At 48.2% G+C, this 24,656-nt stretch overlaps 1 protein-coding gene across 7 annotated transcripts in view; it reads left to right on the forward strand.

Moving 5' to 3' along the window:
- The first annotated feature begins 593 nt into the window (after positions 1 to 593).
- The window catches only part of IGSF3 (immunoglobulin superfamily member 3), a 102,552-nt gene continuing 78,489 nt past the window's right edge, over positions 594 to 24,656 (forward strand). The window contains exons 1-2 of one of the 7 annotated variants that reach the window (XM_066268191.1): positions 594 to 729; positions 1,463 to 2,043. In XM_066268191.1, the coding sequence (XP_066124288.1) occupies positions 2,001 to 2,043 (43 nt within the window). In that variant the 5' untranslated portion in view covers positions 594 to 729; positions 1,463 to 2,000. The other 6 variants (XM_066268189.1, XM_066268194.1, XM_066268190.1 and 3 more) reach the window with 6 other exon arrangements.

Consider the following 24,656-nt stretch of genomic DNA (forward strand, 5'->3'; position numbering starts at 1 on the left):
GGCACCATTCTGTTTTACAAGTGTGTCATGGACACCGCACACAACCCTAATAAGTATAGACCATTTCCCCAAATCACAGATATTTCAGTCCAATTCGGTCCCAACTTCTAGGAAATTCGGTCCAACAGCGAAGCGCATTCAGGGATTCCACTATATGAAGAGATTCAAGTCTGGGGTAAGGCTTTTGTTTTTGTGTCGCGGAAAGAGGACGCGCTCCCGTGCCGCCCTCCTCGAGGCCCGTGGGTCCTTCGCTGGTCTCTGGGAAGGGCCTGTGCATCTAGCTAGAGACCTGGGACGCTGCGTGTGAACGGAACCCCGGTTAACTTTCAGGGCTGCTGGCCCGCACGCCTGATGTGTCCAGGTGCTCGAGTGGCTCTCCCCACCTGCAGGTGTGGCACCGGCGTGCCTCCTCCGCTACCCCCTGCCCAGGTCCCCACCAGCCAAGTCCGGACCAGGCCCCCAGCCCCGCTTGCCTCTCCCGTTCTGTGGGAAGGGGCGGGCCGGGGGCGGTGCCTCTGGTCGAGGCTGCCGCGCTCGCTCGGCGCTCGCCCCGCGCTCTGCCCGCCCTGGTGCAGCTTCCAGAGCTAGAGGGGGCGGGGACTCGGGAGGGGCCGAGCGCGGCGGCTGGTGCCGTAGTGGGTGGAGAGGGAGCAGGCGGTGCGTCCCCAGAGGCGTGCGCTGGGCCGGCAGACCGACAGACGGACGGACGCGCGGAGGGAGAGGGCCGCGGTGAGGCGAGGCTCTGAGGAATCGCGGGCAGCGCCGAGAGGGGCGGCAGCGAGGGGAGGTGGCCCCGGGAGAGCACGGGGAGGGGCGGCGGCGGGCTGGGCGCCGGCTGCGCACGAGGGTCGGGCCCGAGACCCTCTCCTGGCCGGTCGGGCGCATAGCGAGCGCGCCCCGGCAGCGGAAAGCGGAGCCCCGGGTCCCTTCTTCCTCCGTCTGTCTTCTTTCCACTCAGCGAAAAATAAACACCCGGGAAGGTAAAACAATAGCGGGCCACCTGGAACGCGACGCGCTCCGAGCTCCCACGGCTGGGGCGAGGACAGGGGCTGGGGGTGGAACCAGGAGTGGCGGCCCCACCTCGGAGCCCCTTCTGGATTTGCCCGGGCGGAGGGTGGGGTTGCCCGCGGTGCCGGGCTCAATGGGAAGCGAAGGGAATTACCAGGAGTAAAGCCTTTGGCCAAAGTGTGGTAGGCACAATCGAGCTTCCCACAATTGCCTTGCTTGGGGCGGGGAAACTGAAGCGGAGGCAAACGTAGCGACTTGCCCAAGGTCAGAATGCGGAGGTTGACGGTCCTGGTCAGGCCGCGGGAGCCAGATGTTCGGACCCGCTCAGCCCCTCTCGGTTTTTCGGCGGTCGTGTTGGCTTTTGATAAATCTCTGTTGTGTTTGTTCTAGGAATCTTCTGGCCTTGTGGGACCGCCTCAGGGCTCCGAAACGTCAACTTGCTTTGTGTGTCCAGGCAGGTCTGGGGCAGGTGACAGCTCGGTGATCTACCATCATGGATGGGAACGGACTCTTTGATGAGGAAACCCAAGCAGTCGATGCTGGCCAGGGCTATTTGGCTGTCAAAGGCTTTAACAAAACCTACCGTGTTTCCTTTGGGGAATCCGAATGAGGGAGCATGCTGACACCTTCACTGACAAGCCAAGGACATTTCTGTATAATCAGTGGATGAAAGGATTTTCTCAGACTCTTTCCTTCTTTTCCTTGAGGATTAACCCACCGCAGTCGACAATTCCAGTGGAAATCGCACGGAACGCGATGTGGCAGAAGCCTAGAGCCTCTGCAGGGCTTTTCTGGACCCTTCCTTTGCGGTGGGGAGTTTAGCACATGCTGCCCTCCCCATGGCCTCTTGCTGATCTCTTCTCTTATTTTTTGAGTTAAGTTCTGTTTCCAAAACTGTCCCCTGGTGCTCTTAAGTGGATTGCCAGAAATGAGAGATTAAGTCCTGGGAGAGGAGGAAGTGCCTGGTGCTGTGTCTTCCCTCCACTGCCGACATGAAGTGCTTTTTCCCCGTGCTGAGCTGTCTGGCCATGCTGGGTAAGTGGCGCTGCTATCAATGCGATCAATGGGAAAATTTAGCCTGCTATTGGTTCCTCTAATTCCTTGTGGTTCTTTCCCGTCAACACTCGGCTTTCGAGACACCAGGAGGCAGCTGGCTTGTGACACAGGTTGGAATGTAGTACCAAGAGACCAGTTTCTGACCCAGGAGGAATGGTGGAATAGTAATAGTGTTTGTTCTTTAAGAAGGAACATTTGTCGTCCTTTAAGTGTCTGTTCCAGGCCTCAAAGTGGCGAGGTCCCCCACCTGCACGTCGGTGGTTTAGGGACTACATGTGGATTATGGGTTTGTTCTTTGCAGTATTTATTACAAATGTCATGCTTGAGTGGCTTCACCTCTTGGATGGTCCATAGAAATTCCTAACCCAGCCTGGCAACACAATTCCCACAGTGTTGGGAAAGTTGATTTGGTGATGATGATGGTGCTTTCTTGTTGAGGAGAGTTGGGTATGGTTGGAAAAGGGTTCTGCCCTACATAAGTAGTATGGATACAAAAACTGTTAGAGGGTACTGATCATGTATCCCGTCATGAAGGAAGCTTGGACCACTGCTCAGGCAGGAAGAGAGACCCGAGGGACTGAAGTTGCCTGGTTGGGGATGTGGTGGGGTTGGGTTTTGTGCCCCACGGGCGATCAGAATGCTTAGAGCTGGACCAAGAAACTGGCTGTGAGAGGCAAACCTTTGACACCTCTCTCAGGGGTTCTCCTCCCAATGGAGAGCACCCCGTTTTCCCAACACTTGTCTATTCTCAAATTCAAAACTACTTTCCATGCCATTGAGCTTAGTCTTGAGTGTGGTACCTTAGGACACATATTGGGTCTAGGATAAACTCTTTGGCCAGGATCTATCTCTCTTTCTCTCTCTGCATTGCCTCAGACCTCCCACATGAGCACACCTCCTGCCCTCTCCGTGTGCCTGGGCCTTCTGCATTCAGAACAGGTCATCACTGCTGCTTAGGTGTCTCGTGTTTACAGAATGTATTCATGACCCATGCCAGGGAAGATTGCTTTCATGCATTGTCTACACCAGCGGTTCTCAACCTGTGGGTCGCGACCTCGGCAGGGGTCGAACAACCAAAACACAGGGGTCGTGTTTTGGTCCTTCGACCCCCGCCGGGGTCGCGACCCACAGGTTGAGAACCGCTGGGTCTATACCCTAGCAAGAGTTCACAGATGGGTGGAAAGTGAATGGACTCTAGAATTAAGGAACTTGAGTTCCAATCTCAGCCCCACGGGGACTGACATCTGAGTTTCTGTAAAATGGGACGATGTATCCAAGGGTTATCTTGACATTAAAAGGCTAGAAGGTATTCTAAACATCTTGACTGCTTTGAAAAATGTCTGAACACATAATACAAGTGTGCAGTCTGTGGTTCTCCAACTTGAGTGCATGTTGGAATCACTGGGGGAGTGAGCTTTTAAAAGTCCAGGCGGCAACCCCAGATCAGTTGAACCAGATTCTGTGGGAGGCTAACCCAGGCTTTGGTCTTTCAGCTCTCCTAGGTAATTCCAAGGTATAGCTGAGTTAAGAGACCAGCATGGTTCATTCGTGCCGGCCCTTCCCGCCCTAGTGCACGCATAGATGCCTGGTCTGTGCGGGTTTAGTTCATTTTCTGCCCGGTGTGGGTTAGGATATAGTGTCTCGATGTCGCCTGTGTGCTCAAGCAGACACAAGAAGGCAGGAAGCTCTCTGCTCACCAGTCCTAAATATCATATTGGTATTTGTTATATTTGTCATTCACTTAGTGTCTGGGTTTAAATTAGTAATTAGTGATTCATGTGGATTGAAGAAGACAAACAAGGAAAGACCTCTGGGCAGTTTGGGTGGATTGTGTGGCTAATGTGGAAGAAGGGCTGAGTGGTCGGGTAGGGCAGAAAGAACCACCAATGGGAATTCAGGGAATGTGACGTTTGTGCCTTTTGTTTCTTCTGCTGCTCAAGAAATGTAAGGCTGCTGTCTGGTCCCTCTGCTGGGCCACTCTGTGGAATGGAAGCTTGGGACCTGGTACCTGGCACCTGGTGCTATCGTCTTCCCTTCATTCCTAGCCTCGTATATAAACAGGTGCCATGGAGGAAAATGAGTGTCAAGGTGGCATTGAAGGGGAACAGTGGCAGAAGACCAGACATGGTGAGAGTGGTAAGGTCTGAAACTGTGGACATGCATATTAATCTCTGCCTGGGATTCTGAGCCCCGTTGGTGAAATCTGCTCTCTTCTTATAGCCCAGTGACTCTCAGCATGGCAGGAGGGGCTTTGCCACTGCTTTGTTAACCTTGGAGAGCAGAAGGTATTTGGAGAGGGGGCTAAACCCACATTGGGGTCTTATTTCCTGCTTGCAGTCTGGTGTGGTCTGATTCATGCGGCAGCAATCTTGCTGTGTAATGCAAATTAATGTGTAATGTGAATTTAAAACAGCAAAGAATTTCAAGGTTTTATGCCCATGTGAGTCATGCCCCTGAAGTAAAAAAAAAAAAAAAAAAAAAAAAAATTTTTTTTTTTTTTGTTAGAAGTAGGCTAAGGCCAAGTACTCTGCAGAGTGAGACTGATCCATGTGCAGCAGCCTCCAGAATGGCAAGGAGAGTTAGAAATCCCGTGGCCCCTTGCAGAGGTGGGGAGCATCCAGAGTCTCTCTCCAGGCTACGCATCCTGCTCCCACCCTGTGCTGTGTCTGCAATCGGGTTCCTCCTTTTCTCCCTGTCTGGGTACTGATCCCTGCCTCTTGACCACTGTCCCATTCTTCCTGTTGTAGCTCTGTGTCCCCCACACAACAGAGGGAGCCATTGGCTCCCACAGCCACCTTTATTCCAATTCTAAAGCCTGGACATGTTTGAACCACGAGGAGGACAGTCAAGTTCTACTAGTGAGAATGGTTGAAGCCAAGAGGAGCAGAAGATGAGAGGGGGAAAGAGAGTAGGGAGCGATGTGAATGCGGTATCCGTGTGAAAAAAAGGGAATGAAGAGAGAAGGAGTGGTGGTTGTGGCTGTACCTGTGCCTGGGAGCAGTGTGTGTGAGTGACAGTGACACGGGAACGTGACAGCTATGTGGGAGAGACAGACTAGGATTTGTCTGAGGAACAGGAAGGGAACCATCAGGAAAGATGAATGTGAGCTTTAGGTGCATAAAGCAAAATTTGATTTTGTATTGCTGTGAAGAGTTATACCTCCCAGATCAGTGCTGATGCTGCAAACAAGGTGAAATAGCTTTAAGAGTGTTAGCTATGAAAAACGGAGGCGATTGGGGCATCTCTGATCAGTGCAGGGGAACCTGTTCATGGCCAGTGATGCTATGCGTTCCTCTCCAGTGGGAGAGAATTTCACTGGGAGAGTTTAGGAAGCCTCTAACTCACTCAGGAAGTGATCGCTGACTTCCCAGTTAGTTAGGGAAGCCTTCTTAGGGAAGAGGCCAGAGGGTGCTTCCAGAAGAGATTGAAAGGAAATTTGATGTCCTGGTGGGAATGAGCCCAGAGGCAAGACTGAAGTGATCAAAGGCAGAGAGAAGGAGGCAGAGGAGAGAAGTGAGGCAGATTAGAAGGGATAGATAAGGATAGTGATTTATGAATGAGTGAACAGCCCTATCCCAACTGTTGTCCCAGAGATAGTGCACTTCCTGGGGGGCCTTTAAACAGTGGTACCAAAGGAGGGAGTTCTTGCCTGAAGCACTAGAGGGGCTAAGGTGCCTTTCAACTGTGCAGCTCTGGACATCAGGGCTGTGTTAAGATGTCTCAATACCCAACATTTTTCACTGCAGAAAGAGAAGAACAGTAGTAGTGTAGCCTCTCCTAACTCTAGCCCTTACTGTGATTGCAAGCCTTATCTCATTAAGTCCTCAAAACATCCTTGCTGGGTAGATACCTTGTCTTATCACCCTTTATAGTTGTGTATCCGGAGGTTAAGGAACTTGCCCAAAGGAGAATACTATACCAGCTAGAAATGGTGCTCCACAATGGGAGGGACCCACGCCCCTTCTGTCTTGTTCTGTGTACATGCCTCCATTCCCAAGGTCATCGCATGTCCAAGGTGGCTGTGCTAGGAAAAGGGTGGGTGAAGGCAGGCCGTCTTAATTTAAGGACACTTCTTGGAAGTTGTACATATTGCTTCTGCTTACATCCCTTGGCTAGAACTTGATCGCATGACCATACTTCGCTGTAAGGGAGGCTGGGAAATATTTTTTTTAATTCTGAGTGTCCATGTCCCCAGCTAAAATCTAGGAGTTCTATTACTGTAAAGGAAGGAGAGAACAGATTTTGGGGAACAGCTACTAGTCTCTGGTATAGTCACAGAGTTAGCAAGTGGCAGAGAAGGGTTGAAGCTAGGACCATTTATTTCCAAATCCTATGTTCTTGCATCTAACAAGCTACCTGATCTGTGAGTGTGACACCCAGCTCCTAGCCTCTGAGAAGCTTTGTTGGGAGAGCAGGAGCTAGATGAATCAGCAATTGATACACAAGAGGCAACATGAATCAGCATAGAATGAAACACTAAGTGTTGTTAGTTTAGCAGTAGTACTATGTAGTGTTTATAGGACGCTTGTGTGCCAGTCACTGCTAAATACTTGCTGTAGCATGATCTTCTGTATAAAGTACTGAAGGAACATCTCTGTCATGTCATTACTGTAGTCCCAGAACTTGATCTTGTGCTAGCACAAAGCAGGTAGGTGTTCCTGAAGTTGTGGATGGATGGATGGTTTCACAGGGTAGACGTTGTTTCTGTTTTCACTCCCTTAACCGAGATGGAGCACCTTCAAGGCTCAGAGAGTGTAAATTATTTTGCTCAAATGAAAAGAACTAGGAATTGGCAGAGCCTGGATTTGAATCCAAGTTTTTCTAGCGATAGTGTTCATGCCTTTACTTCACCAGAGGTTCTTCACCAGTGGTGGGATTCAAATAATTTAACAACCAGTTCTCTGCCCTAATGACCGTATTAAGTATTAAAAAAGTTATACTGAAAAGTAGGTTATTATTTCATGCATTTAATACTTAAATAAGAACAACCTGACCTGTGGTGGTGCAGTGGATAAAGCGTCGACCTGGAACACTGAGGTCACCGGTTTGAAACCCTGGGCTTGCCTGGTCAAGGCATACATGGGAGTTGATGCTTCCTGCTCCTCCTCCCCCTTCTCTCTCTCTCTCTCTCTCTTTCTTTCTCATCTCTCTAAAATGAATTTTATAAATCTTAAAAAATTACTTAAATAAAAACAATAAAAGAGGTACACAAAACTAGATTATAAGGAGTTTTAGAATATTAATGAAAAAATGTTAAATAATACCTGACAAAAACAATAAAACTGTTACTTAAGATATTTCCTTATTGCTTCTTGATTGTCATCCTCATTTGCCATGTTTTTTCACCAGTGGACAGAATGAACATTACTACGGGTGCTTAGAATATGCTGTTGTGCAGATGAACATTAAAAAAGAGTAAAGAATGTAAATTTGTGATTCCCACACTGGGCGGCAGCCCAGGTGCCCAATTGAGAGAGAATCCTGATTACAAGTGCCATTTCAACAACATGTTTGCCGAACTCAACAAAAAATTAGGTATCAGTTCTGCTGAACCAGTGCAAACTGGCTGAATCCCACTGCTGTTCTTAACCTTCTTTGTGCCATAGAGCCTCTTGGCAGTCTGGCGAAGCCTCTGAACCCCTTTTTAGGATAACATTTTAAAAGGTGTAAATTAAAATGCATAGGATAACAAAGGAAATTAGTTACACTGAAATATGAATCATTAAAATATTAAAAAAGTTTATGATATAGCATTAAATAACATCAAATAACAAGGTCTAACAATTCTTATAATTTTGGCATAGTAAAGAGTGAAAGGCTATTTTGAGGTGTCTGCATCAACTGTGATGTGATATGAAAGGAGGTATGTTTTCTATTGTGACAAAGTCACAGGTTCTGGACACTTGACCGTGAAGGTCACCTACATCCATAGCCAAAGGCACAATTAACATTCACTGAGAGGTTAGCGGAGATAAATGCGTACTTTTTTAATTTTCCCATTCAAGTTCACATACATCGTGAGTTCTATCCATAGACCCCAGTGAAGTTCAGTGTTCAGTGTAGGTGGTGGTTGTTGGGGAAGACACTGTAGGAGAGGACTTAGGCTGGGCTTTCAGATGGCAGGGTTTGGAGGGGAGGGCAGTCGCTTCTCAGCAGAGTTCTGATAATTCAGAGAACCAGACATCCTGATGGTGGCAGTCGCCCTTTAGAGGTTAGAGAAATGACTGTCGTGGTTTTACGTACCAGTTCATATGGGACAATGTGGACACGGTGAATTGGTTTGGATTTGGGCTTAGACTGGGTCCCTAGAGCCTGGGCCTGGGAACTGGATGGAGTGGCTCCAGGTGCTGGCCTCCTTTGGTTCCAGGTCTTGTGAGTCCTGAGTTATGGCTCTGTCATTCATATTTTAAGTTCCTTTGGGAGTTCCTCATTCATGATTGGACACCTGTTTCTTTGCTGTTTCAAAGTGAGTACAGCTTTTTCTCATAAAGGGCTGGTTTTTTTACTTGAAGGAAATTTAAGACACCTGTGTGTGAATTCTCCCTGATTTTCAGAGAATAAATGGTTGCATCAAGATCAAGCTTGTGTTTGCAGAAAATCACGTTGCCAGATTCCCTCATCAAGAACCCTTTATTAAGGGGCCACAGTGGCAGACACTTAACAAAAACTATAGCAATGGACCTCCCTTCACTGGAATCCTCAATTAAGTGGGGTTTTGTTTTTATTTGGGAGCTCTACTTTCAGAAAGGCGAAAATCACGAGATGTGGTAGTGAAGGCTTCTTCTAGAAATTAGCTTCCAGAACACAGGTGGCCCAGTCTCTACGTTGCTCGCATCTATAATTATAGTAGCAGAAGAGACTGACGAGCCTCAGGCACTGCAAAATCCTAAATCAAAGATCGAATTATATTAGCTCTACCCAGGCTGCAGTGTGGTCACGTGTACTTTAAAAAGCTTTGTAATAGGCTTTATAATAACGAAGGAGAAGCAAAGTTTCTGCCTAGCCCTCTTTTAACTCTCTAATTAAATTTACTCAAATACCTTATCCCTTACTATCCAGGTGACCCAGGCTTTGCTGGACACAGCCCAGTCCTGCCCTCTAGGAAATGATAATCTAAGGTCAGAGGTAAAGCAAATGGTGAATTTCTTTGCAAATGGCCAGGAAGACATTGGTATCTTATGTTGTCCAAAGAGGGTTATTTCTTGCAGAAGGAGGCCAGGCAAGTGTGTTCTTGTTTTCATTGGGAAGCATAAGGGAGTTCTCTGTCTAGGAGAGGCATGGGGCTGGACTAGGTCATGGGTGGTCACTCCGGAAAGGCTTTCGGAGGAGCTGGAATGTGAGACATTTCTTGAGTAATAGAAGAGTGAGGTGCTGGCAGCATTCTGGGGTGGAGGACACCCTGGGCACACAGGGCTTTTCAAGGGTGGGGAAGCCCAAGCGTCCACAGGCCAGGGCCCTAAAGATGTTGCTTAGTAAGAATTGGAGAAGTTGTTTGGTGTGAGGTCTGGGTATTTGGGCCAGAGACAGATGGAAGATAACCAGATAGCTGTGGGTAATCTGGAGGACCACGAGGAGGAGAGGCTAGGTCCAGAGTGGGAGTGAAGGGGCCTGTTGTACCGAAGGATGAGCTTCTGTGTGTCCATCAAAACATCATCTGGATAAAGACATTGAAACAAAACCGTGAACTCAAAGAGATTGTTGTCCCCTCTTCCCCTCAGCTCTCAGGTTCCAGGGCCTGCCCTTTGTTGAGACGGGAAAGGAGTCTGATACCAGTTGTGTGCTTGTTCCGGGAACAGTTCTTTGATGCAGTCAAGTGTGGTCAGTGCTGCCTTAAGTCAGTGACGTTCATGTATTTAATTCTGCCTTTGTTTGTAACACACATTTTCCCATAGCTCAGAGTGCAGTCTGCTCCTCCTTTTTTGTGGTAACTTCTGAGAACACTGTCTCTACTCTCAGCAGGGCACTGGAACCTATCATGGTGAGTTGGTGACAGAGCCTTGTCGTAAAGGGGGCTGTCAGTCTCCTTCTCAAGGATTCCTTTTATTCATTCCCTTTCCCCAGGAGCCCCATAAACTTGAAATCCTCTGTCTGACAGATAGACAGCATTTATTAAGTATTATCAGTCTGTTTTTCCTGTGTAATAATCAGTATGGTCACTCACTTTTGATATAATTTAGCTCTAAAACAAATTTAGTTTTAATGTTCTGGGTTGCTGATGCCCAAAGAACACACAAGCCTGGCCTGTTAGATACCTTAGCCTTAGCCCTGTATCTTAGCAGTTTAGGGGAAGTAGTGTTATTGTTAGATGTTCTTGAAATCTCCAAAGGTGGCAAGCTTCTGGACACCAGGTGTTACTGTGAGAACTTGGGCAACTAGGTTTTTGTTTGCTTTTGGTATAGAGACAGGGCCTGCTGATTATTTGCCATGTGAAGAGTTTAAAATGCTCATGAGTGTGACCACTGCTGGTACCGAGAACATGACAGGTCAAACACTTACGAGGATACCGTCCAGGCTCGTTGGTGTCTGTGCAGCGCGTTTACCCATAGGTTGGTTGCATTGATGACCTTGATTGGCTTTCAGTAGCAAGAGGAACAGGAGACCTGGAGTTGAGTAACCATTCATTGCTTCAGGTCACCCCACATCTATCTTGTCCTGGCCAGGTACAACCTACACCCGTTTTTTGATATTTGGTTTTTTTTTTGTTCGTTTGTTTGTGTTTTTTTTTCTGAAGCTGGAAATGGGGAGAGATAGTCAGACAGACTCCCACATGCGCCCGACCGGGATCCACCCGGCACTCCCACCAGGGGCGACGCTCTGCCCACCAGGGGGCGATGCTCTGCCCCTCCGGGGCGTCACTCTGCCGCGACCAGAGCCACTCCAGCGCCTGGGGCAGAGGCCAAGGAGCCATCCCCAGCGCCCGGGCCATCTTTGCTCCAATGGAGCCTCGGCTGCGGGAGGGGAAGAGAGAGCCAGAGAGTAAGGGGGGGGGGTGGAGAAGCAAATGGGCACCTCTCCTATGTGCCCTGGCCGCGAATCAAACCCGGGTCCCCCTCACGCCAGGCCAACGCTCTACCGCTGAGCCAACCGGCCAGGGCCTGATATTTGTTTTTAAAGACTTCCAGAGAATGAAGTTTCATAACATCTTAGGTGTAACAACCCTATCAGGAAACCTTCATTTTCACTGAAGATTTGATTTGAAGTAAATCATAATTTAAAACAGCATGTCTTGGCTGGGTTGCTCAGTGGCTAGAGCATCGTTCTAGAGTGTCAAGGTTGTGAGTTTGACCCTTGGTCAGGGCACATACGAGAAGCAAGCAACAAGTGCACAACTAGATGGAACAACCAAGTGAAACGAGGAGTTGATGCTTTTTTCCCCCAGAGATAACAGTTGAATGTATATAGTTCTGTTGTTAAAAAAAAGCAAACAGTGCACACAAAGTAAAATGTGCAAGTTTTCCTGTCTGCCCCATGCCCATTATTGAGTCTGATATGTAGTTTTTACAGTTTGATATACAATCTTCTAGACCTTATCTATAGGTTCCATACATATAATCACAGGAATATAGATGTTTTTCTGACATACATGGAACCATATAGAATACATTGTTCAACAACTTGATTTTAAAGGGGTGATTTGCTTCCCTGTTTCTCAGGCTTAATTTTATGGCCAGATCAGAACTGATTTAGTTATCTTATAGCTAGTTAAAACTGTAATTTGTGCAATCATTGAGGAATAGTGAGTTTCATTCAATAGCTATATAATGGAATAATTTTGTCTTGCTTTATCTAGGGCAGGAGTCATAATAAAAACACCACTTTTAAATTTTAAAGTATTTTATGAAAATAATTGACTTGTTCTGAATATTTTCTCCAAAACCACATTTAACAAATTAAGCACACATATTTTATTGACTATTTTAGTTATAATTTTGAAAGTATGTTGAATTAAAAGGAAGCCTGTGAACACTTGTTAAGAGGAAAACAACCACTCATGCTGGGTTTTGTGTTTAATTCAGTTGAATGTTCTTGTTTGTTCATAGACTGAAACAAAAATGAGAGATATTTTCCTGCTGTTTCAATTCCCAAATGATTCTTCCATTTAGAATGAGCTGGACCAGAGTCACCCCCAAACAGCAAAGACCTTAACCCAAAGTCAGAGAACTTTTCTTCTCTAGCCCTGGAGAAACAGCTCTTGCTGTAAAAAGATGATTATTTTCAAAGTGTTGGTTATTTCTTAGGGTCATGGGTATGGCTTTCTTGAATGCTTCACCTTTAGACCCGATTTTTTAAACCATTGCTATTTTGGAGGGAGGGTTGTTAGATTCACACAGCATAGTCAAACCTTCTAACACATCCCTTTGATCTACTACCAGCCATCCAGAGACCCTTGTTCCCTTAGAATCTTCTGACAACACTTTCCTAAGAAGACTTTTCCTCCGTTTATTTACCAAATATTTGCGTGCCCGGTCCGAGCACTCATTGTTCTCTCGTATACCGAGAATTAGAAGGTCAGATCATCAATGAACATTTTAGGTAGTCACTTGATACGAATTTTAATCTTGAATAAATAGATAAATTAAGAACACTGCATTAGGGAACACTTCTCTATCCCTATAGTCTTTCTTCCTCCTCCTCCTCCTCCTCCTCCTCCTCCTCCTTCTTCACCCCTATGGTAAGTCTTTCTTCTTCTTCTCCTTTCTTCTTCTTCTCCTCCTTCTCCTCCTCCTCCTCTTCCTTCTCCTTCTTCTTCTTCTGTCAAAGAGAGGGATAGAGAGGGACACAGACAGGAATGGAGAGAGATAACAAGCATCAATCATTAGTTTTTCTGTTGTGACACCTTAGATGTTCATTGATTGCTTTCTTATACATGCCTTGACTGCGGGCCTTCAGCAGACCAAGTAACCCCTTGCTCAAACCAGCGACCTTGGGTCCAAGCTGGTGAGCTTTGCTCAAACCAGTTGAGCCCACGCTCAATGTGGCGACCTTGGGGTCTCGAACCTCGGTCCTCTGCATCCCAGTCCGATGCTCTAAACATTGCACCACCACCTGGTCAGGCTTTTTTCTTATTATTACTTAACATCTTTTCTTCCTGTTTTTTCACTCTTCTTCAGCATCTGTTGTGAGTTCAGATACCACAGCAGTCCTAATGAAGGCCCCCCAGGAGTGAGAGATAAATACCAGTCATGGGGTGATGGGATGGAGAGTCCATAGGGCAAATTCTTTCTTTTGAAAATATGCAAGTATATCGAGTTCTGGATATGCGGAATGTTCTTGTTAACTGCCATGAATATTGTCTTGTCTCTGGGAATTGGGAATTTCATACTTAGCCTTGAATTTCTAGGAAGCCAGAACAAATGAGAAATAGAACAATCCCATACCCACCCACCCCCACCCCACCCCCATCAGGTAGGAGACAGCATGCTGATGCTGGGGGCGGGGGTTGGGGTTGATCTCCTGCTGTGACTGTACTGGCTCCCTGACTCCCTGCAGAGTGAGCCCTCTCAGGAATCCATGGGAGGGGGGTTGAAGGGCAGCTCAGGATCCTCACAAAGGGGAGGCTGTTTTCCAGAAGCTGTTGTGTCAGCTCAGTGGGGTGCAGGCTCTTCCAGGGCAGCACCTTGCCAGGTAGCCTGCCCCTTTGCTTCAACCCTGGGGCGACATGACTCTGTACCTTTTACGCCTGTCACTAGTGCTGCTTCCTTCTTCACAAGTCCCCTTCTCTGCAGGTCCCAGGAAGGTTGTGTGCTGGGCCTGGTAGAGATTGCCTTAGCCCCCAAGCAGGTTGGGGCTGCTTCTGGTGCTGACCACCCCTCTACCCACAGGCACTGCCCTCCGAGGCCGTTCTGGTTTTCATCATTGGTTTTGTGCACAGTGGTTTTCTGCTGGTTTGGAGATGGACGGCCTCTTGGGAATTCTGCCTCACAGATGGACATGTCTGTTAGTTTATTAGAAGAGTGACTATGTAGGTAGAGCTGGCTAGGCTCCCCCGGAAACAGCCCTCTACAAAACCGTTTAGGGGTGATTTGCTGAACAGTTTCTGAATGTCTCCTGATGTTTCCGTGCAAACAATAGTTTGCGGAACAGTTTTGCAATCTGCCTTCTGGCGTTTCATTACTAAAGATGAAATCCTCATTCCCAGCACCCTGCCCACTCTTCTTTCCTCTGTCACAGTGGGCGAAGGCCTAGAGCTGGGAGCAGTGCCACTGGCATCTCCTTTATCACACTCTTATCTCCGATCCAGCCCTTCAGGATAGCTCCCCTAGGCAGTGGACTTCTGGAAGGGAGAAAGTGGATGGAGAACTACTGTGTCTCCAAACTTGAATCTGTTTAGAAGGAATCTTTATGGATCTTATGTGTAACCTGTTATTTTAAAGGGGACTTATTCTGGAGGTGAGGAGAAAGCAGTGTTGGCCTTGATGGGAGGAGAATGGAAGGAGGACTGGACACCCCTTAACAAGAGAAGCAGACTGGTGTACGTCGTCTTTGGTTTTTTGTTTTTTTGGGGTTTTTTTTTGTATTTTTCTGAAGCTGGAAACAGGGAGAGACAGTCAGACAGACTCCTGCATGTGCCCGACCGGGATCCACCCGGCACGCCCACCAGGGGCGACGCTCTGCCTACCAGGGGGCCATGCTCTACCCCTCCAGGGTGTCGCTCCGCCGTGACCAGAGCCACTCTAGCGCCTGGGGCAGAGGCCAAGGAGCCATCCCCAGCGCCCGGGCCATCTTTGCTCCAATGGAGCCTTGGCTGCGGGAGGGGAAGAGAGAGACAGAGAGGAAGGAGGGGGGGTGGAGAAGCAAATGGGCGCTTCTCCTGTGTGCCCTGGCCGGGAATCGACCCCGGGTCCCCCGCACGCCAGGCCGACGCTCTACCGCTGAGCCAACCGGCCAGGGCCTTTGTTTTAATTAAAACATTACACAGCATAGACATTTGCGCTCCCACTCTTAACCCCACCCCAAAAGAGCTGTAATTTCCCATATTTGGAATCTGGGGAGAGCCAGGCCTCATTTGAGGACCAGGCCAGATTTAATCTATGCTTGGCGGAAAGTAAGTAAATACGAGCCCAGAGGGCTGTGGTATTTATGGCGAATTTATGATTACTGTGCTTGTCTCCTTGTCATGATTTATTCAGCAGCCCGATGTCCTGGCACTGGTGCCGTGCCCATCAGTAATCTGACTCTTGTTTTCTCCTGCATGTTTCCCTTTTGCAGATGTATAGGCATTCAGCTTTAATCAAGAAGGCTTTTCCTGTGTCATCAGTAACCAGGATGACTGAAGTCATGTGGAGGGTTTTAAATAACTAATCTTTTAAGACATTCTGAGCATAATCTCCATGGGCTCCTAATCATCCTGTCTGCATCCCAGAGATTGCGAGGTTCTGCATAGGAGTCTGGTTGGGGACTTTGGCGTCCTTTGGGAAGACTGGGTGTCCTCCTTGCTGGTGATAGGTTTTTGTTTGCTTTTGGCATAGGGATGGGGTCTGCTGATCGTTTGCCATGTCAAGAGCATTCAGGATGCTCCGTGAATATGACCAGTGTGTGGATACAGAGAACAGTGGCCAATTCATTGGGGTCAGTGTGGTGTGTCCAAGGCAAGCTCTCAGGCAGACTCTGCAAAGCAGTTGACAGGTCTGCTGGTCCGTGGTGTCCACCGACACCTTCGCTAAATTATATCAGGTCAGTTAAAAAAAAAATCAGGAATGCAGGATCTAAAATTTTCACACCGTACTTAAAATTTCAATGTGTCTTTGTATGTATGGCATTTATGAAACTACGTTGGATTACAATTGCTCTTTAAATTGTCATTTATTTTCTATTTCTACCCACTTTCTGATGGTAGCTCAGGTTCCTGCTACCATAGTGTTCTTGCAAAAGAATTTGGTGACTTACTCCAAGTGCAGTCTTTGGTACTTTCTCTTACTAGACAAGACTCCAACAATATAGACTAATGAGGAAGGTGAGTTTGAATTAGTATAATATCTGAATTATTGAATATGTTTCAAGAACTTCATTGTTACTACTTTTAAGTAAATATTGTAACTCAAATGAGGCTAGTAGAGCACCTAATAAAGGTCCTTGGGGATCCTGCTCTAGGAGACAAACAAGAATGATTTGCAATTATCATGCCAATTGTTTATGTAAATAGTGTTTCTGAAATACTAGATTGTGTTAGAGAACAGTTTGTTCTCTGAAGTATTTTAAATGGTTCCTCAGAAACCCCACGTGCAGGTCCTGCTGGTAGTTTATACATAGTATAAAGATCTGATTTGTGAAGACCTAATTCAATCTTATAGCAATGTCAGAAATTCCAAGTTAAGGAAGTCCCTGATCCCTATATCCCAAGATTATGTTGATCACTCTGCCAAATGCTTCCCAGCACCTGCACTTGTCTCTTATAACAGGAATTAATAAGTTAACAAATATCTAGTGTGCTCTGCTGTGTGCTTGGCAGTGTGTTGTATGGAGACACAACCATCATTCTTGTGTAGTTCATTGGTTAGCAAAGATGTCAAGCAGCAACAAATAAATACATATATAATTAACTATAGTTGTAAAGCTAGACTGTATATTACCTTTTTTCTTTTAATTTGAGATTGCTTTTTAACTAATGGTTTAATGTACTAGACCAGTGGTAGTCAACCTGGTCCCCACTACCCACTAGTGGGCGTTCCAGCTTTCATGGTGGGCGGTAGCAGAGCAACCAAAGTATAAATAAAAAGATAGATTTAACTATAGTAAGTTGTTTTATAAAGATTTATTCTGCCAAACTTAGTGAAAATCTGACATAAAGTACTTGGTAAGTAATTATTATTATATGCTTTAACTTGCTATAACTCTTCTTTATAAATTTTATAAAGTAAAGTGACTTCCCTACTTTATAAATCACCATTACTGTGGAACCAGTGGGCGGTTAGAAAATTTTACTACTAACAGAGATACAGAAGTGGGCGGTAGGTATAAAAAGGTTGACTCCCCCTGCTCTAGACTATAAGTTGCATCAGGACAAGGGTTACGTTGTTGGTCCTGGTGTCCCAAGCCCCTCTTTACCCTGTTGCTTGGCATAGATATTATTTGAACTGGATGACATTGCCTTGTTTGTAGATCAAAAATAGTAATGTCATATGGTTCAACCTAATAGTTGCTCAGTTAATATGTTATATGGAATGCTGAATACATGTCCTAATCAATGGGCTCTTAATAATAGGGGGTGTTTAACATACTTTTCTTTAGCCCAGGAATTGCCAGCTACAGTTTGAGAAAAGGAAATTCAAAACTTGAAATAGCTAAGACTTGTGGACCTGTGATATAGACATCCAGGTTCGATGGGGCTTTGGAGCCTGTGTTCGGTTTGTGATCTGCACAGTGCTGGGCGCATTCCCAGCAGGGTGGAAGCATGTGTATTTTCGGGCCTCTACTGCTGTCAGTAGCCCAAAGAATCTGGGGGACTGTGCTGGGAAGCCAAGATGGAGGGTTCAGATGGAGCAGGAGGAAGGAGAGAGACCTACCTGCTTGGCTCAAGGAGTGAGTGAATGAGTGAGTGTGTGTGTGTGTGTGTGTGTGTGTGTGTGTGTAGGGGTGGCACTGGCTTTGATGGCCCAGACCTGTGTGGTCAGGTTTTCAGTGCATTTGTGGGCACCTGCGACGTGTTCAGTTACATGCCAGGCACCAGCTGTCCTCTCTGTGAGCCTCCATGGTGCCTGAAAGGTGTGGGTCAGGCGAAGACTGCCAGCCCTTTGGAGGCAAGGGATGAACTGAGGAGAAGCCCAGCGGGGCCCTGTTGAGAGAAGCCCAGCACGATGGCCTGGTCCTGCTCCCTATCTGTGGAACTGGGAAATGGGCCCAGTCTAGGGCTTGGATCAGAGCTTTCCAAACCTCTTTTGCTAAGTACATTTTTTGCATCTGTTTGAATGACTTGGCCCTCTGTCCAGTTTCTATGCACACATGTCCAAATGTGCCACTCTATTCTAATGCTTACTGTTTCCTCACACCCACAGGGTAATTTCCGGTTCAGCTCAATGCCCTGGCTATTGGTTGAGCATATCTGTACCAGCACAGGGTGGGGGAGGCATGTGAGGGCAAACACAAATGTATGGCATCGGGCCGGCCCATGTAGACACTGTTAGTTGCCTACACAATAGCCATTCTTTTCTCTTCTTGATGACAAGGCCCTGATTTGCTTTGAATGTCACGCTGCCCCCTCAGGAAAAGCTGACCCTGCTTCCAGCTCCGGGTGAAGGCTGATCCATCTATGCCAGTCATGGAGGCCCAGAGTTTAGACATGAGCATGTGACACAGTTTTTGCCAGGGAGATAGGAGGAGAAATCTGCTGGGGGAATTCTGGGAAAGACGTCTTCTATTTAAAAAAAAAAAAACACAGAAGAAGGGATAGTTCTCTCCTCTGGATTCTTGGTAATGAGGTGGCCATCTTGTCACCATGAAGAAAGCAGGCTGTCAGAAGGGAAGAGAGGGGAGGAATAGGGTCCTCGCTGCTGCAGACTGGCCGGCCAACCGCATGCTTTCTGTCCTCACTGTTTCAGCTAGCTGTTGGGGTTTTCTACACCTCATAGTTGAAGGCAGCCTATGTTAGACACAGGCTATGTGCCTATGTTAGAGCAGGCAATGGGATTTATTCTTTTTTTTTAATCCTTTTTTTATTTTTTATTTATTCATTTTTAGAGAGGAGATAGACAGGGGGGGGGGAGGAGCTAGAAGCATCAACTCCCATATGTGCCTTAACCAGGCAAGCCCAGGGTTTCGAACCGGCAACCTCAGCATTTCCATGTCGACACTTTATCCACTGCGCCACCACAGGTCAGGCATTTTTAAAAGATTTTATTTACTGATTTTACAGAGAGAGGAGAGAGAGGGTGGGGAGTGAGAAGTATCAACTGATAGTTGCTTCATTTTAGTTGTTCATTGCTTGCTTGTTGTATGTGCCTTCATGGGGGAAGCCCAGGGATTCGAACCAGGGACCTCAGCATTCCAGGTTGATGCTCTGGCCACTGTACCACAGGCCAGGCAGGATTTATTCTTATAAAACAGTGCAGTTGACATTCTCATCAGAAGGCCTACCGTTCAGAGCTTGTGCTCAGCCCTGTGGTGAGGCAGCAGGAAAGAGGTAAGGATGTTGGTGAGAGCGGCCTGAGTGAGGAGATTGGGTTTGCAATGGATCCTGGGGTCGGATTAGGGTTTGTGTAGGAGGAGCAGGAGGCGTTAAGGAGCAATGGTATGAGCAGACCTGTGGAGACAGGAGAGGGAGAGGACGTAGCCTTGTCAGAGGACCGTGGGATTATGTCCTGACTAATTCCACAGGCCAAGTCTGGAAGGCTGTGGCCTGCAGGCTTACACAGTGACCCCTGATCACGCAGGGGGGAGCCGTCGTGGGCCCTTGAGCAGGGCAGAAACTGAGAAAGGGGGCCTTGGGAGAGAAGATTATTAGGCAGCAGTGTACCAACCAGGTCAATTGGAAGGGAAGAAAGGAGAAGCCAAGAGACTGGTTCAAGCTCCTGGAATAATTCAGTTTTAGGCGTTGAGATTTGAGTAGAAAGCAGTAAGAATTAGAGGACGACATCAAAGGACAATGGTAAAGGACTAAGATAGCTACTAGAACATGCGTTGATAAAATGTTGAGGCAGGGGAAGACTAAAAGATGACTCTAGGGATTCAAGCATGGAGATTTGAGAAATGGCATAAAATGGATATTTGGAAGAAGGAATTGATTTTAGGAAGATGCTGTTGGGTTTTGCCATTGGGGTTTTGTGGCAATGAGGGAAGGTCTTTGAAATGGCACCTTGAGGTCATCTGAATACATGGGATAGTTCTTGGGCATGAGAGGTCAGTTTAAGATGATGTGGCAGAGGTGAGAGCTCTCTGGATACGCACACGCACACTTCCAATTTTCCAGCCTCCTTCGCAGATTGGTTGGGGCCTTGTGACTAGTGGTGGTCAATAACATGGGAGAGGAAGTGGTGGGTGTCATTTCCGGGGCCAGCTGCTGAGTGCCTTGTGGGTATTTCTCCATCTCTTCCTTCTGTGTCAGCGACCTCGGGGCCAGGGACTGGAAAGGTGGCTCTAGGGGGAGAGGGCCGTCTCCTCCCAAGACCTGGATTGATCCACCATTAACCAGGAAATCCTTGTGGGAGCCAGGTCTGACACTGTGACAGGGTGGCACTGCCAACTGCTATTTGGGAAGGACCCAGGTGATGTGAGGTCTTGAGGTCATAGCTTTCCACCTACTTCTGACTTGACTGGCTCACAGAGCTGCAGTGAACAGCCTAGAGCTTGCTGGCTGGCTTCCACGATTCCACCTCTGGGGTCCTCGGTGACTTTGAGGATGGGTTGACTTCTTGCCCCTTCCCCCAAGGCCCTTTAGCTTTCCAGGGAACAGGATCCCTGTTCATGAGCGGCGCTAGTGAGGCGGTTGCTCTCTCCACGGGTCACCAGAATGTCGAATGGCTTGCAGAGGGGAATGTTTTGGTGGCTCATATCCACTGGTGACCAGCTTGAGCATCTCAAACTGGTTAAAAGACTAGACTTCAGAACGAGGTGCAAAGCCCAATGTTGTAATCTTTCCTAGTCTCAAAAGATCCAAAATGTGCCCTTTCTTAAAGGCTCAGTGGTGTGGCGCCTGGTGCTTGGAGTGTACTGCTCTCTCTTTGTTGCAGCTCCGTGTTCATTTTGCCCAGCTGACTCACATTATTTTTCTAAGGGCAGAGGCCCTAGTGCAGTGCTGGGAGGCACTTGGCATCTGGTTTTCGTCAGGCGGTGAGTAAAAGTGCAGACGTCGAATTTGATCTCGCTTTAAACAAAACAGAGCAGGGTGTGAGGAAAGGGCTATGGCGCCTGTCCTGCCCCGAGTGTGAGCCCCGCTGTGTTCTGTTTCTCCTCTCACTGAAAACTTGGCCCCATAACATGTGGGAGACACCCCTTCAGGCCTGGGAGGCTGGCCACTCTCGGGCTTATTTTTTTATGAGTTTGAAAATGTGAAGATGAGAAGGGACCATATCTTTGTCTAATTTTTTTTTTATTTTTTAGAGAGACAGAGGGACAGATAGTGACAGACAGACAGGAAAGGAAAGGGATGAGAAGCATCAGTTTTTTGTCGTGCCACCTTAGTTGTTCATTGATTGCTTTCCCATATGTGCCTTGACCAGGGGCTCTAGCCGAGCCAGTGACCCCTTGCTCAAGCCAGAGACCTTGGGCTCAAGCCAGTGACCTTGGGTTTCAAGCCAGCGACCATGGGGTCATACCTGTGATCCCATGCTCAAGCCAGCAACCCCATGCTCAAGCCGGTGACCTCGGGGTTTCAAACCTGGGTCCTCTGCATCCCAGGCCAACGCTCTATCCACTGCACCACCGCCTGGTCAGGCAGAGAGTTGGTGTTTTTTGTTTTGTTGTGTGTTTTTCCAAAGTGAAAAGCAGGGAGAGGCAGACAGACTCCCACATGTGCCAGACCAGGATCCACCTGGCATGCCCACCGGGGGGCAATGCTCTGCCCATCTGGTGCGTTGCTTTGCTGCAACCAGAGCCATTTTAGTGCCTGAGGTGGAGGCCATGGAGCCATCCTCAGCGCTGGGCCAACTTTGCTCCAATGGAGCCTTGGCTGCGGGAGGGGAAGAGAGAGACAGAGAGGAAGTAGAGGGGGAAGGATGGAGAAGCAGATGGGCACTTTTCCTGTGTGCCCTGGTTGGGAATCGAACCTGGGACTTCCACACACCAGGCTGACGTTCTACCACTGAGCCAACCGGCCAGGCCCGAGAGTTGGTGTTTTTATTTTTCCTTTACTTTCAACAAAATGAGGGGTGCTGTAAATATTTGTTGATGCTATTCTGTTCATGGGTAGCCCCTACCGAAGTGCTCCCTGCTTCCTCCACCAGGCCTGGAAGGCCCGAGTCTAGACTTGGAAGAGGAGGACACTGGAGTCATCTGTCCTTCTAGTCATCCATCTATCTGTCCACCCAACCAGCATTCCTAGGCCTTTGTTATTGAGCCAGCAGTAGGATTTGGGGCAAGCTACTTAACTACATGAACCTCCCATTTTCTCATCTGTAAAATGGTAAGAGGTCCTCACTTGGGTTACTGTGAGCCTGAGATGGGGCCCTGGGAGCAGAGTGCTCTGCAGCACTCCTGGAACGTGGTAAATGCTCAGTAAATGGGCCTTGTCATTATTGTTGTCCAGGGCCAGGGGTGCCACCCTGCTCAGCTGACTGGCCACAGGTTTCCTTAGACACGTGTGGCCATTTGGAGGTTGGATTTAGGCCATAGTACATAATTGCTGAGCCATAAAGGCACAGCCTTTGGACCACATTGTCACCTCCCTTGGGCTATCTCGCTGTTCTTGTTCCAGGCTTGGCGAGGCCATTGTAGCTGGGCTCCAGCACTCTGAGCCATTGACGGTATACACGGGTCCCCAAGTGAGTGTTCACCAGCCCTGTGTGGTCTGATGTTGAGAGCAGTGGGAGCCCTGAGGCAGCTGGGTCTCCCCTGCCCTTCACCTTCACCCTCTGGCAACCTGCCAGCCCGCTGCCTCTACGTGTCCCACCGCTGAGTAAGCCCTTTTCCCTCCCAGCCGTCTCCATCTGCTTCGCTCCCGTCTGAGAGCACTGCTGCTGTCCGGTGTGTCCTTTAGCCTTGCCTTTGTGTTGACATCCCAGGTGCCATGCTGCTTCTCACGGAAAGAACCTGCATCCAAGTGCCCAGGAATGGCACAGTAGCTAATGAGAGTGTCCTGGGGACAGTGCGTGATTGTCCCTGATGGCACATCAGCAGGTCTGGGGGGAGATCTGCGCTCCTGGAGTTAGCATCGCCTGACAGACAGGCATCCCGGAGACAGGGGTACGCTGGTCAGCCGCAGGCTTACCTGCTGGCGGCAGCGGCCCATGGCCTGAGGGGCCCACGGTTTGTCCCCTCAGCCTGGCTGTCTCCTGTTATGATATTTCTCCACTGACAGCTCACTTGCCTCTGCCTGCAGCCGTCTTAATTTCCTGTGACCACTAGTCACTGGACACTTTCTGCCACATTCTACCTCTCCACCAGTGATTTGAGGAAATTCTCACCTTCCCTGTTTCAGAGCCAAAAACTAACCCTGTCTCGGCTGGTACGTGTATTGTGCTAAGAGGAACTTCTGAGTAAAATTGGACATAATAGAGAGCTGCCAGCACTCACCTCCAAGCCTTTGAATGTTCCTAGAAGTCTTCGGATTCATCTTTTTTTTAAACCCCCCCCCCCCCCCCCCCCAGTCACCAGCTTCCTTTTAAAGATAATGATAGTGGCATTTAACCAGAGCCAGGCAAAGGAATGCTCTGTCCTGGCGCCTGTGGGAAGTAATGAGTAATGCTGCAGCTTGTGCTGCGTGTCACAGAGCCTGAGGGTTCAGGGCGCTGGGAGCGATCACAGTGTGCTTGCTATAAAGGAGACTTTGTACGCTCCAGCTCTGCAGGCTCTGGGTAGGGAGATGGTACAGTTATGGGAAGGCACTTACAGGAACCCTCCTTAAGGTAGAGGAAATGAAAGGCCTGGAGGCCGCAGCCAGGCTGGCCTGGGGCAAAGTGGTCAAGTCAGCAGTGGTCACCACTCTCAGCACTCCCCCCCCCCCCCCGGTGCTATTCCACAGCCTCCCCCCTCACCCAGCAGCCACATCCCTCCGTCTGTGGGCCTCCCTCCCCCAACCCCTCGCCCCACCCAGCCTGCAGCCTTTGTCCCTCACTCTCCTCAGTGGTTCCGTACTTCACTGGGGCCTCCGGCCCATCCTGACCAGGGCTGAGGGGAAGGTTTGCAGATTAGTCAGACTGCCCATTGACACTGACAGGGGGCAGCGAAGCAGCCATTTATTGACCCTGGTGTTGCCTCAGCTCTGTGGTGCACTCACACCCTCTGACTTCATCATTATGTAAGTGTCTTGGCCAGAGGACTGTCATGCAGCCCCCTGTACAGAGGAGGCGCTAGAGCCACAGCAAGGTTATGTGACTTCTCCAAGCCACAGCTAACATAGGCCACTTCTCTGAGCTCTAGTTAGGGAAAAAGAACCGGTATTTTTTAAACCTCTTTATTGTGGGATAATTGACACAACAGAATTCATTAGCTTAAGTCTGTAGTTCTTTGAGTGTTGACAAATAGAAACAGTGTGTTGCCATCACAGTTAAATATAGAATACACTCCCATTACCCTGAAAGTTCCCCTTCCTGGAACCTTAGACCTCGCAAGCACAGATCTGATTTCGGTTACTACAGTTTGGTGCTGGCCAGAACGTGGTCCACATAGAAGCTGCAGTATGACGCCTTCTGACCCTGGCTTTTCTCCCTCACCACATGCTTTGGGGATTCAGCCTGTGGTTGCTTGTATGTACTTCTTTTCTTTTTATCGCTGAGTAGTAGTGTTCCAGAGACAGGAAGCGTGGGTCCTCCTTTCTACAGGACTGATGTCACAGACTGAGTGCTTAGCAGACGTTAGTTCCGCAGCTCACGGGTGAACCCCCCTGTTGGGTTGAAAAGACTCCTGTCCTTTCCCTGACCCCTACTAACCTTATGACCTTGAATGAACCACCTGTCCTTTTTGGACTTCAGCATCCTCACTGGAATAGGAATAGTTGCATAGAG

This window comes from Saccopteryx bilineata, chromosome 3, assembly GCF_036850765.1.
Source record: "Saccopteryx bilineata isolate mSacBil1 chromosome 3, mSacBil1_pri_phased_curated, whole genome shotgun sequence".
Classification (NCBI taxonomy): domain Eukaryota; kingdom Metazoa; phylum Chordata; class Mammalia; order Chiroptera; family Emballonuridae; genus Saccopteryx; species Saccopteryx bilineata.